The sequence below is a fragment of the Triticum dicoccoides genome, chromosome 3B, assembly GCF_002162155.2.
Source record: "Triticum dicoccoides isolate Atlit2015 ecotype Zavitan chromosome 3B, WEW_v2.0, whole genome shotgun sequence".
NCBI classification, from domain to species: domain Eukaryota; kingdom Viridiplantae; phylum Streptophyta; class Magnoliopsida; order Poales; family Poaceae; genus Triticum; species Triticum dicoccoides.
The window spans coordinates 858,336,419-858,349,339 of NC_041385.1; the positions used below are offsets into that span (position 1 = coordinate 858,336,419).

General features: G+C 42.8%; 1 protein-coding gene across 1 annotated transcript; it reads right to left on the minus strand.

Annotated features, from left to right (window-relative positions):
* Window positions 1-10,236: 10,236 nt before the first annotated feature.
* Window positions 10,237-10,892, minus strand: LOC119282728. Its single transcript, XM_037562852.1, has 2 exons — window positions 10,729-10,892; window positions 10,237-10,563 (listed from the first exon to the last, which is right to left on the minus strand). The coding sequence occupies exons 1-2, from the start codon at window positions 10,864-10,866 to the stop codon at window positions 10,492-10,494; spliced, it is 210 nt and encodes a 69-aa protein (XP_037418749.1). The 5' UTR covers window positions 10,867-10,892; the 3' UTR covers window positions 10,237-10,491.
* Between the last annotated feature and the right edge of the window lie 2,029 nt (window positions 10,893-12,921).

Here is a 12,921-nt window from a genome sequence, read left to right on the forward strand (position 1 = left end):
ATACTCATTTTCCTATTCTATTCAGAACAACACTTTGTGAAGGAAGTACCACTTTGGCATGTCCAAATAGTATCCATTTTCTACAGTGCTTTCCTATGCCCAAATAAACATCCTCCACCAAATGCCAGCTCAATCCATTCATTATTTTGAGGCCAGCTTCAACATTCGTATTTATGTCCAGTGTGGTACTTTACAAATCAAGTACCACCTAGGCTCCTCCTTTTGAGCTGAAAATTTGTGAAGACGGTCTTATTAGTTACTGATCGCCCTCATCCAAAACTCATGCCCATTAGCCATGTACATTTCTCGTACCGCTAATCAAACACTTGGCTGTTAATTCATGTTTGAGCATCGATCGGTCTCCTCGTGAGAATCTTATGTTATAAATTTTTTCCTAGCACCTACCTGGGAGTGCCCAACCCACTAGACATGCCTAGGCCGCCTAGAACACATGGCAACGCCACGGTCACGCGGTGACCACGCGGCGGGCATGCGAGTTTACGCGCTCTAGAGTTGGGGCCCTCGGCCACCGCCCAAACCTCGATGTTTCGCCACCAAACCATGTATTTATGATTAAACAAGTACTTATGTAACTAGAAATGATTTTTGAAAAAAATAAATAGCAAACTATGAGGCAGCTGCAGTTCAAATTTGACCCACTTCCAACTGAATCGACGGAAATTTGTCTTTTTCACGATAGGTGGATCAAAACTTTCTACACCCAACCATTTTGTCAATCGTGCATTAAATATGTCCTAGTATTTTATAAAATTGATTTGGTCCAAGTTTGCAACAATTATTTGGGGGGTCCTTCACAAAAAAAACTCCTTTTGGGCACTCGAAAAATGGAAAATGGTTTTTTCATCCAAAGAAAATGAAAACTTCCTCAGGCAACATTATTTGCCATTCCAATATGCACCTCTGTGCATAATATGAGATCATTTGAACAAACTATGCCATGAATGTGGAAAAATGATTGATCATTTGGCTTGAAAGTCATTGATCTCCACACGTGATATCTTGTTTCTGAGAACACTTTTTAAAAATAATTGCCGTATTACAAGTTTTTTATTTTTTCTAGGAACTTTGCCACATATAATGACACAATGCGAAGATTTCTCAAATTTTTTGATTTTTTTGAATTTTTTATGCCCGTTTCAAAATGCGGTCAAAACGGCGGGAATGACTGGTTGAATCTTGGAATTTTTTTGGTGTTTCTCTGATTAAATAGATACTTATGTACCTAGAAATGATTTTTGGAAAAAATAAAGAGCAAACTACAAGGCAGCTACAGTTCAAATTTGACCCGCTTCCATCCGAATCGGCAGCAATTTTTCTTTTTCACGAGAGGTGGATCAAACCTTTGTACACCCAAACATTTTGTCAATTGTGCATTAAATATGTCCTAGTATTTTAGAAAATTGATTTGGTCCAATTTTGCAACAATTATTTGGGAGGTCCTTCACAAAAAAACATCCTTTTGGGCACTCGAAAAATGGAATATGGTTTTTTCATCCAAAGAAAATGAAAACTTCCTTAGGCAACATTGTTTGCCATTCCAATATGCACCCTTGTGCACAATATGAGATCATTTGAACAAACTATGTCATGAATGTGGCCATAAGATTGATCATTTGGCTTGAAAGCCATTGATCTCCACACGTGATAGCTCGTTTATGAGAACACTTTTTAAAAATAATTGCCGTATTACAAGTCTGTTATTTTTCCTGAGAACTTGGCCACATATAATGAAACAATGTGAAGGTTTCCCAATTTTTTGATTTTTTTTGAATTTTTTATGCCCGTTTCAAAATGCGGTCAAAACGGCGGGAATGACCGTTCCTAGCTAGTGGTTGAATTTTTGAAAACTTTTGATGTTTCTCTGATTAAATAGATACTTATGTACCTAGAAATGATTTTTGGAGAAAATAAAGAGCAAACTATGAGGCAGCCGCAGTTCAAATTTGACCCGCTTCCTCCTGAATCGGCATGAATTTGTCTTTTTCACTAGAGGTGGATCAAAACTTTTGAAACCCAACCATTTGGTCAATTGTGCAATAAATATGGCCTAGTATTTTATAAAAATAATTTGGTCCAATTTTGCAACAATTATTTGGTAGGTCCTTCACAAAAAAAACCTCATTTGGGGCACTCGAAAAATGGAAAATGATTTTTTCGTCGAAAGAGAATGAAAAGTCCCCTATGCAACATTGTTTGCTATTTCAATATGCACCCTTGTGCACAATCTGAGATTATTTGAACAAACTATGCCATGAATGTGGCCATAAGATTGATCATTTGGCTTGAAAACCATGAATCTTCACACATGATAGCTCGTTTTCTAAGAATACTTTTTTAAAAGAATTGCCATATTACAAGTTTATGGTTTTTCCTGGTAACTTGGTCACATATAATGACACAATACGAAGGTTTTCCATTTTTTATTTTTTATTGAATTTTTTATGCCCGTTTCAAAATGCGGTCAAAACGGCGGGCATGACATTTCCTAGCTAGTAGTTGAATCTTGGATTTTTTTTTTGCTGTTTCTCTGATTAAATAGATACTTTTGTACCTAAAAATAATTTTTGGAAAAAATAAATAGCAAACGATGAGGCAGCCGCAGTTCAAATTTGAGCCGCTTCCAGCGGAAACGGTGAAAATTTGTCTTTTTCATCAGAGATGGATCAAAAACTTTGTACACCCAACCATTTGGTCAGTTGTGCATTAAATATGGCCTAGTATTTTAGAAAAATAAATCGGTCCAATTTTGCAACAATTATTTGGTAGGTTCTTCAGAAAAAACCCTCATTTTGGGCACTCGAAAATGATTAAAAATAGCAAGAAAGATCAAAAATGCATACAAATTGGTCCTCATCCATAAAATGTTGTCTAAATCTAGTGAAAATTTGTGTGGTACCCTTTTGCCAAATATTTTTGATAGCTTCTTCATAAAATACCTCAATTTTTAGTACTTGAAAATTATTTTAAATCACTGATTTTCTGAACTAATCAGAACTCTTCCCACGGATCGATGACATGGCGACCATCCATCCATCCATCCATCTCTTCATCCCACATCCATCCATCCATCTATCTACAGAAAAAAGAAAAGAAAAACACATACCCATCTATCTACAAAAAAAAAATCAACATTATCGTCGATAAGAATGCAAATGCAATGCGGTGCAGGTGGTAAATAGATCGAAGAGCTGGTAGGGCGAGCGAACCTCCATGGTCTCACGGCAGCGGCAGGAGGAGGCCATGGAGCGTCTGCCATGGCCGGTCGTCGCAGCGGCCGAGGAGGCCATGGAGCGGCGGAGGCTATGGACCGTCGTCGCAGTGGCGGAAGAGGGGGCCATCGAGCGGCGGAGGCCGTGGATCATCGTCCTACCGACGGGGGAGGGCGGCCGGACCAGCCGTCGCCCGGCGGCAGAGGCAGCACGCAACAGCTGCGACATCGTTCCGACCCTATACGTCGACACCTAGCAATGAATCAGTCTATCTATATATATGAACTTAGCGTGTTCGGGCTTGGAGGACCGATTGAGCTAGCTTGCGATTTATACTATCGATTGTTCTGGGATCGATCGAATATATATGTACCTGTGTATCGTTGACCGATTTTGAGCAAAAGCCTGCGGATTCCCCCTCCGAGACGGACCGATTTTGAGCAAAAGCCAATGCCTGTATGGTACTATATGGTTTCCTTAAATCAACCTAGCTAGCAGTGTCCGTCCGAGACTCGTCACATGCACCCAGCAAGGTTTCTTCTCCCGTTCCTGCTAATTCACGGTGGGTTAATTGCTAGTAGCAGTCTCTACGTATTGATTCTCAAAAAGAAAAGCATAGACAGAGAAGTAGCTATTTTTATTTTAGACCCGTCTGGCGATTGGCCGTTTGCCCGATAGACGACTGAAAAAAGAAATATTTTGTACCCTAAAAAATAGTTTGTCCCTCTTAATCCATATTAGAAAAAATGAAGAGTTGCACATCTACTACAAGGTAGTTCGCCAAGGCAGTAGACTAGTTGCACATCATGTTGTCATGGTTACTAGGTTGAAACCACATAGGAACTTGGATCATGCAGCTCTAAAAATTGGTTTTCAAAAAAGTCGGACAATGCAATACTAAAATTGCATCAACTAAAATCAAAGTTAGCATCAAAAAAGTCATCAAAATGTACCCATGCAGGTTCTAGTTTCAAAGATATCGTCCCGAGGATAAAAATGGATCAAAATTCTGACACGCGGTTTCAAAGATATGTCATTTTTGAATTTCTTGAGACGTAATTAACTCAGTAACATGCCAAGAGAGAATGCAAAACGGGTATTGCTTTTCCTTCCAAACTATATTCCCTGTCCACCATATGAGAGAGCAATAGTCCAAAAGCAAGCCATGTGGTTCGGACCAGGTGGCACCTGTCCCATGATAGGCGGAAACGAGTGGCCAGGAGCCGGCCGCTCTGTTTGCCCATATAGTGCGTACACATTTTTTTAGATTTTTAGGTTTTATTTTTACTGCTAGCTAGCCATCCTTCTTTTTTTTGTGGGGGGGAAACAGAAAAAAGAACTTTCTCAAGCTAGACAATGATATTTTTTATGAAATAATATTTAATAACAATTTAGTCTCCTAGAAGTTACAAAGCAGATTAAAAAGAGATGTCATGCACCTCTAGCATCCAATGATCAACTCCTTCGTACATTTTTTATGCAAAATTGTTGATGAGAATGTCAACATCAATACTATGCAACTCATTCCATTGAATACAACATATTGGCAAACCATTGAGCGTTTCTGGTGATATAGTCGACCTCAAATAATTTTTCAGTAATTTTAGTTTCGAAAACATCTTTTAGCTGCAGTCACATAATCTCAGCACTAGATCAAGTTAGGAGCATATCATCTTTTGGTGCTTGTCGTCCTATCTATATATGGTTCCACACAACATCCCCATATTTCTCTCCGCGGAGCCCATGCACGTCACGTTGTCCACTCAAAGCACATGAAAGAAACACCTCGATTTGGACAAGAGAAAAAAGCCCCATCTCCACAAGTAAGCCAAAGACACACTGACACATCTCCGGGGAGAGAAAACCATCTCTCTGGTTTGTTGTAACAGTTTTGCTAAAACATATCTTTATGTGCCCTAAGTATTGCTTAACTAACTCCTATATCATCGTTTTTACACGAAGATTCGTGTAGACATTTTTTTTTTTTTTAGTTTGATTGAGTCACTTAGATGTCCAATAACGTGGCCTAGACAGACCCTTATTGTAAATATATATGCTCGTTGTTAGGTATCATTGGTGAATTTGTTTATTGGTTCATACAATGCAATCCCCATCAAACAACAAGTCCACCGTCAAATAGACATGGGCATCTCTGTAGGAGAGGCCTCTGCCTCTGTGCATATGCCTCTGCCTTTATAGTTTTGTTTGGTACCACGGGCAGTGCTATCAATTTGGTTAAGTTGATACAACATATTCGTCACTGAACAACAATCCACGGCCAAATACAAACATCTTCTATGGCAGTCACACACAGACACCTAGCTTGGTGCATAATTAATGTCTTAACTAACATCCATGTTAAAAAAGGTCTTAACTAGCATCCGACGAACACGCAAAACAAACCATTAGGAAAAACATGGTGTACACTATTGATCAATTTATTAGACGAGAACAAGCACATAATCTATATCTATACCAATATAAAAAGACCCAAAGGGGCAGATCCAATAGATCTCAGCCACCCAATCACGTTAATCCAACCGTCCTTATTGTTCTAATGGTGAGCTACTAAACATGTTTAGCGCTAAACAATTATGTCTCTTCTCTAATCCCTTTCCTTTCCTTTCCTTTCGCCCGATAGGAAAGGAACTGCCGCACACACGAAAGGGAAATTAACTGACGCACTGTTCTGGACGCCGGCTCGCTGTGCGCCAATCGCCTCAAATTGCCGCACCTTCACAACGTTGCCCCATCGCACCCAGCCGCCGCACCCATCGCCTTGACCTGCCGCCGCTGCACCCATCGCCTCGATCCGCAGCCGCCGCATCCGGCGCCTCGACCCATCGACCCTTCGTGCCTTCAACGATGCCGCCCGCCCCCACTCATCGCCTCGCGTCGGCCGTCGGCGGCGACGCCGCCTCCTACACTGCCTGCCTGAATGTCCAGGACGGCGCCTTCTCCTACACCGGCTGGCCACCCGTCGGGGACGTTGGGCACGCCGCCTGCAACTCCTTGCCGGGGACATCGCCTAAACCACCATCAATTCACATCTCCGCATCATCGTGCACATTCAGGGGACGCGCAGGCGCCGGGCCGAAGGTCTTTCATCTGTGCTTTCTTTCTTTCATCTTAATTTTCAGTGCACTGCTGCTTCACATTTGATATTTTTCTTCACATCTGATTCACTTTCACTTGATAAAACTGAAGCCAAGCCAGCCAAAGCGACTTGTTACCATAGTTTAAAAAACTCTTTGACCAGTTATTTGAGTGCACACATCAAGCACAGCATGTTATACTGATTTTCTACACACATCAAACAGATGGAAATATTTGAGTGCACACATCAAGCAGAGCATGTTATACTGATTTTCTACACACATCAAACAGATGGAAATATTTGAGTGCACACATCAAGCAGAGCATGTTATACTGATTTTCTACACACATCAAACAGATGGAAAAGAGTCATTCGGGTGCTTCAGGGAATGATCCCCATTTTAGGACCCTGACAAACAAGACTGCAGCCGGAGAGCAATCAATGATGGTATGCACAAATAAGGTTGGTCTACAACATGTCAAGCATCATTCTTTTCAGCACGTACAACTCTTATTAGTGCCAACTGTCAACAAGTATCTCAAGACCAGCCTTCTTCATTTCCGTCTCCACAACGTACACCTTTAAGCAATATTACCAACACACAAAAATCTGGTACATTCCTGAACTCAGAAACTTTACTTCATTGGTTGATGGATGATGTAATCATGATTTTTCTGTTTCGTTTCCTCTTTCTTGCCATGTACAGTCAGTACAGCTGCAAGCTCTGGGACTGCTGCTCATCAACCTGTATAGAGCAATGTTGAATGCAAAAACCAAAGTGGTGGGTGGTATGCCCGTCTGTCCCAAGAGAAGAAAGTGGGTAGTGAATCAACTTAGATTTTTGGATATGTCCTTCAGCTACTTCAGGATAAGGTATGTGCCCCCCTCCCCTGATTACTTGCCAGTAAAATTAACTATGCTCGATTTAGTACAATTCCTTTTGGTGCTACTTCTCTAATGAAGATTCAAGTATATCTTCACGCTGCCGTTGTTGCTGTGTCCATAACGCAAGTGCAGCGGCCGCCGCAACTTTGGTCTGCTAAGAGGACCCAAACACCACGACTCGGCAATGGAAATAGGGGGTTTATTGGCAACGTTGGTGCACTAAGCATCCAAACACCACAACTTGGCGGCAGTGGCAAATAGAAATAGGGGATATAGACACTACAGATTTGATGATTTTTTTGGGGCTTTTAACAGGAAACGGTGGTAGGTTAATAAAAATTAGGCTTAATTTGGCAACGGGTAATATTCTCGGTTAATATTTTAAATTCATATGTGTTCTTTACATAGGCGCAAATGTTGCTTATGTCCTACATATCTGTTGTATAAACTTATCTGGGTTTTCTATAGTAGCCTCATACTATATTTGTAAATTCACACTAAGAATTGTATGTCAAGTAATGCCATACGGTACGTTATATTTGCGATTGGTGAGTTAGACTTTGTTGCATTGTACATTATTATACCCCCAAGATGATGCATTGTGCATTATTACACCCTGAACATGGCGATAAGCATATAAGTGCTAACTAGAATGAACAAAAACAAATCTTAAGATTACACGTGCATTGCACGTGCGCATTTACTAGTATTAATAACTAGCAATTATGCGCGTGCAATGCACCTACGCTACGCGGCAAGTAGCGCGCAAATATCTCTCAATTTGCTCGGTTTGCGAGATCGCGCTTGAGCTCGGTGTTGGACGCCTGCAGCCTCTGAATCTCCTGCCGGACGCTCCTCATCTCCTCCGTGTGCGCTTTGGTCTTGTTGTTCAGGCTATAGATCCACGCATTAAATATAAGGATGTTGGCAATGATGAGCCAGCCTGTTCGCTGTCACATGTGGATCATGCATCATCGTTTGTTAGCCATGCAGGTGGATGGAAGCAGTAGGCCAAATCGAATCGAATTGTCGGTTGGAGAGGTAGATGGCAGAAGCGAGCGAACCTTCATGTTCTCCTATGAGGATGATGATGAGGAGGAGGCCATGGAGCGAATCGTCGTGCTCGCGGAGGCCGGCCGGCCGAGCTGCCGTCGGGCGGCGGCGGCGGCCGAACGCCACAACAGAGACGACATTGGTCGTAGATGCCTGTGGATTAACCGATATGTCCGTGGGTTATAACTAATGTACTTGTTGTTCTAGAAAAAGACAACTGATGTATACGTGTTAGGGCTTGGAGTTTGGATGGAGCGGCCTACGTACACGTAGCTTCGTACACGTTTGGGATGCATAAAAACTAATTTATAGTCAGTTGCTACCTTGGACTTGGTCCCACGACTGACATGATACCGGGGTGGACGTTGCCACGGCCGGACACCGAGGGGAGGAAGGAAACGTAACCATGTTGTGGGGACATAAAAGAGACAAGATAGATGCGACCGGGTACGCACCGGAGGAGATTTGCATCCCGTCTCCACCAAATTCTTTTCCTTCTCAATCTCCTACTCCCCCAAGCAAACACGTTGTATAGTACTACTCCCTCCGTTCGGAATTACTTGTCTCGAAAATGGATGTATCTAGAACTAAAATATGTCTAAATACATCCATTTCTGCGATAAGTAATTCCGAACGGAGGGAGTATGCACGAAGCTACGTGTACGTAGGCCGCTCCATCATGTTTCTTTTATACCCCTATATACTTCCTTCATCACTGTAATATGAGGGCCTCCCGGTCCTTTGTTGATGTCCTCCACCATTGGCTTGCAATCGCACACGATCATCAAACGGCTCAAAGACAAATCATCAGCTAAAGCCAATGCCTTGCAGCACGCTATAGCTACTAGGATTGATGGATCATTCACTCCCGGGAGGACAATCGCCGGGAATCCGAGATATTTGCCATATTCACAGCGGCGGCTGCACCCACATCGTCATCGTGAGACATTCCTCCGTTGGCATAGATCTTTGCATGGCCACTTGGGAGAAGAGGGGGGGAGGGGGGAGCTTCCATGTGTTAGAAATCGTTATCGCGTGCATGCTTCCGTGGATAATCATCTTTAGGCTATCCAACTCTGAGATAAATCTTGCTACAAATAGATGTGTTGACATTGGACTTGATAAATTGACTCATGTATAGCTTTTCTGCACGCTGTCGAAACTACCCAGAGAGTGACTGCCATCTTAATAAAATCCGCACGGGGTGACTGACTATAAACTTACCAACTCAAATTGTGAACCAACTTGTGGTCGGATGGTTAGAATGACAGTGGTATCCCCCAACCCATCATGGTTCAAGTCCTAGATGTGACATCGGTGCTCGGTTTTTTCTGGATTTACTTGAGGACTTTTGGCTATGTGTGTTTAATGAAAGGAGACGTTTGTATCAACTACGAAGATGTCTTTGTCAATCTCAAGATGATGTGTTGGCACAATCTCCCGAAGGTGTTCATAGGGATAGGATGTGCGTGTGTGTGTTTATACTGGTGAGTTATGTGCGTATGTATGGGCGTCTGCATCTGTATAGTGTTAAAAAAACTCAATTTCTTATTCAAAGTCGTAAGCGCAACGCTAGCCACCAGTCGTACCTGCAGCAGCGAACGATAACCCTATTTGGAATAGCACGATTTCCTTTTCCTTCCTCCCCTTGACGCCTTCTTCTCTAATAAACAGCTCCCGTCGCGCCGCCATGGACGAGCGGCATGCTTGATTTCGAGGCACCACGAGGCATGTCTCGCTTGTCGCCGTCCTTGTCGTCATCGGCGCCTGTGTTTCTCGCCAGCTCCACGCATGCAGCAACATGCGCCTTGTGGTTGCAGCTCCCCGTGGAAACAATCGTAGCTCCGGTGGCGATAGTCGCCTGGTCCCAGCACGGCAGCACCCCCAATTATCTTCAAAGTACTCCCTCCGTCCCGCAATTATATTAACCAAGACCTTTGGTTGTGTCAAATTAACTTGCAACCACCGACATCTTCGACTAACCGAGTAATATAACAAGCACAATCAATCGATCATCAATCATCACCATACAAAGAACAATAGTAGAGCAGATTAAGCAGAGTACAAGCTCTGAAAGCTCGAATTGTTTTGTTCAAGCCTGTCTGAAGATTAGAAAACGAAGAACTCCATCACATATGTTTGTAGCGAGCTAGAAACAAAGTAACGGCCCTTAGTTATCTATCCTCTCGAGCCTCGAGCACCGGTGCTGCCGCCGTCGGGTCTAGCTCAGCTCTCCTTGCGATCGCCGCTGCCGGCTCCAGATCCATTGCTGTCAGCAACCTCCACCGGCGGGAGAGTCTGCGGTGACAAAAAGAGAGAGAGAGAGAGAGAGAGAGAGAGAGAGAGGCCGAGTATGAGAGAGGTGAGCACGGAGGCAGGAACGAAGGCAGGGAAGCATTGCGTCGAACAGTTGGCGTGCATGCCCAAGGTGCGGGGGGGATGAGTGAAGAAACAGAGAGGGACCATGTCGGGCTTGTAGATGTTGTGGACGATGGAGGCGCCGGCGAGGAGGGAGGCGACCACCACCACCGACGACCACGCCAGCGAGGGGGTCCCCGTCGGCACCCGCCCGCCGCCGAACTTCTTCTTGCCGCCGTTCATCCTCCTGGGCCGCGCGGGAGAGTCAGCTGTCGTATGTTGTGCGACCCAGTCCCAGTCTTCGAGCGAGTACTATTTGCTGGGCTGCACATGGGCGTGGGTGGGCTTCAGACTAATCTGATGGGCCGTCCTCTGTGATTGCATCCAGCAGTGCTCCTCCGTTTGTCTAAAAAAAAAGAGAGCAGTCTTCCACCGCCGGCGGCAACGCGGCTTCAACAACGATGTGGTGTTTGATCTCGGATGGAATGGAATCGTGCGAGGTATGAGCCAGCCAGCCTCTTGAAAATCAATCACTATCTAGTTTTTAGTTTTAGATACATCTCTTTTTTTATCCATTTTGATGACAAATATTTTCGGACGGAGGGAGTACTGTATAGGCAAGCTGGGCCATGGATCGTCATCCTTGGAGTTGGAGTCATTTGAGCTGGTCCTTTTTCTTTTCTTCAGGTTCATCAGGGCATGGTTTTCTGCAGGAGCTCACTTCTGTCTCGCCGCTCTAGTTGGTCTGTCTGGTAAGCTAAAATGTCGCCATGGAAATATATATACCTGTTCCCGGTATCATGTTCATTCTAGTGCGTGCGCTAATTCCAAGTTCGGTAATATCCATCCATGCCATGAACCTCATTGTATCACGGCTTGTTACTGCTTAGATCGGTTGGAATTTAATTTTGACAGTGTACAACAATAACTGATTATGCCACATATGTATATTCAGGATTGCGGACATAGTTTATATTTTCCTCTGTTTTTGACCTTGGTATATATAAATCTTCGGTCCTCCTTTAAAGCACTGAGATTATTAGTTTTCATGCAGTTCCCTGGATATTCGACGGCTATCTTTAGGATTACTAGAATTCGCATTGATGTATGAGTAGAGTTGGAATTGGTGCTTCCGGAAATCCACATGATCATGGGGAAAACATTCTCTGTCATTTGCCAGAACAGAACTGGTTTCCGGCATTCAATTTTGACGCCTTCTTTTTCTTACAAAGGTTTTACTGCGGTTCTAATCTAGTTGTCGTTACTACAAGAATATCTGCAACATTGATTAAATTTAACAAAGGTTACTCAATCTTTTCTTTTAATGTATCCATCACCAATAACAGGTAGTTAACAACTTATTAATTATTTTCTTTACGGTTTTGGATACTCACACTCACAATGCTATTAGGACGCAGTTGATGCATTTTATTTTGGAGCTGGATATGTTAGTGCCGGGCTACCAAACCTACTGGTGGACAGACTTTGTGCTTGTCTTCTATTTATTTCAGCTTCTCTTTTTTTACATCAGCCATTCAACATGAACTTGTTGTGTGTGTCCAGCTTCAGGGTGTCGATGCTAAGACACCAAAATCATCATAACGTCGAGAGCCTTGTCTACCGCTTTTTAATGAATTTGGACATGATGTGCTGCATGTTGCCTACATCTATTAATAAAATGCATTTTTTAGTTTCGTACTGAGAAAATCCGGAAATTCTTTTGCAATATCAATTCTTACATAAATCTCTTTTTTAGGTTACAATGTTCAGATGGTCACTTCTGAATATGCAACAGCGAGGGTGTACAGATGGAATATGTTGCGGTATTCATAGCTGGACTTTTTCCTGTGGCATTAGTTGCTCTCAATTATGACCAGCTGCAGAATCTACCCTTTTTCTCAATGCTTCAGATTTATTGTGCGGGGATTTGGCAATAATGTTATGGTAAGTAATGGTTTAATTACAAAAGATTTTCTCAAAACATTTATTATCATTATCCGTGATATGCCTTGCTCACCTGTAGGGATCCGTTGTTTTCAGATATAATTTGTATTCTGGCAGTAATGAGGTCATCAAACAAGAAATAAGAATACTTACTTTATGATACTGGCATAAGATACAGTTGGATGCTTCACTTTAAACTTGGCCCAAGATATCTTGGACATTTAGTGCCTTGCACTAAGCAATCATGTGCGAGTCTCATCATATAGATTTAATTACACTAGGCAATCATGTGCCACATATATATTCAGGATTGCGGCCATAGTTTATATTCCTCTGCTTTTCACCTTTTGGTAA

What these genes read in the sequence shown, in the direction of transcription:
- LOC119282728 (XM_037562852.1), bottom strand. Translation starts at nt 10,866, where the DNA reads ATGAACGGCGGCAAGAAGAAGTTCGGCGGCGGGCGGGTGCCGACGGGG. An exon ending in ACATCTACAAGCCCGACATG is followed by an intron (nt 10,564 to 10,728) that starts GTCCCTCTCTGT and finishes TTGTCACCGCAG; the next exon opens with ACTCTCCCGCCGGTGGAGGT.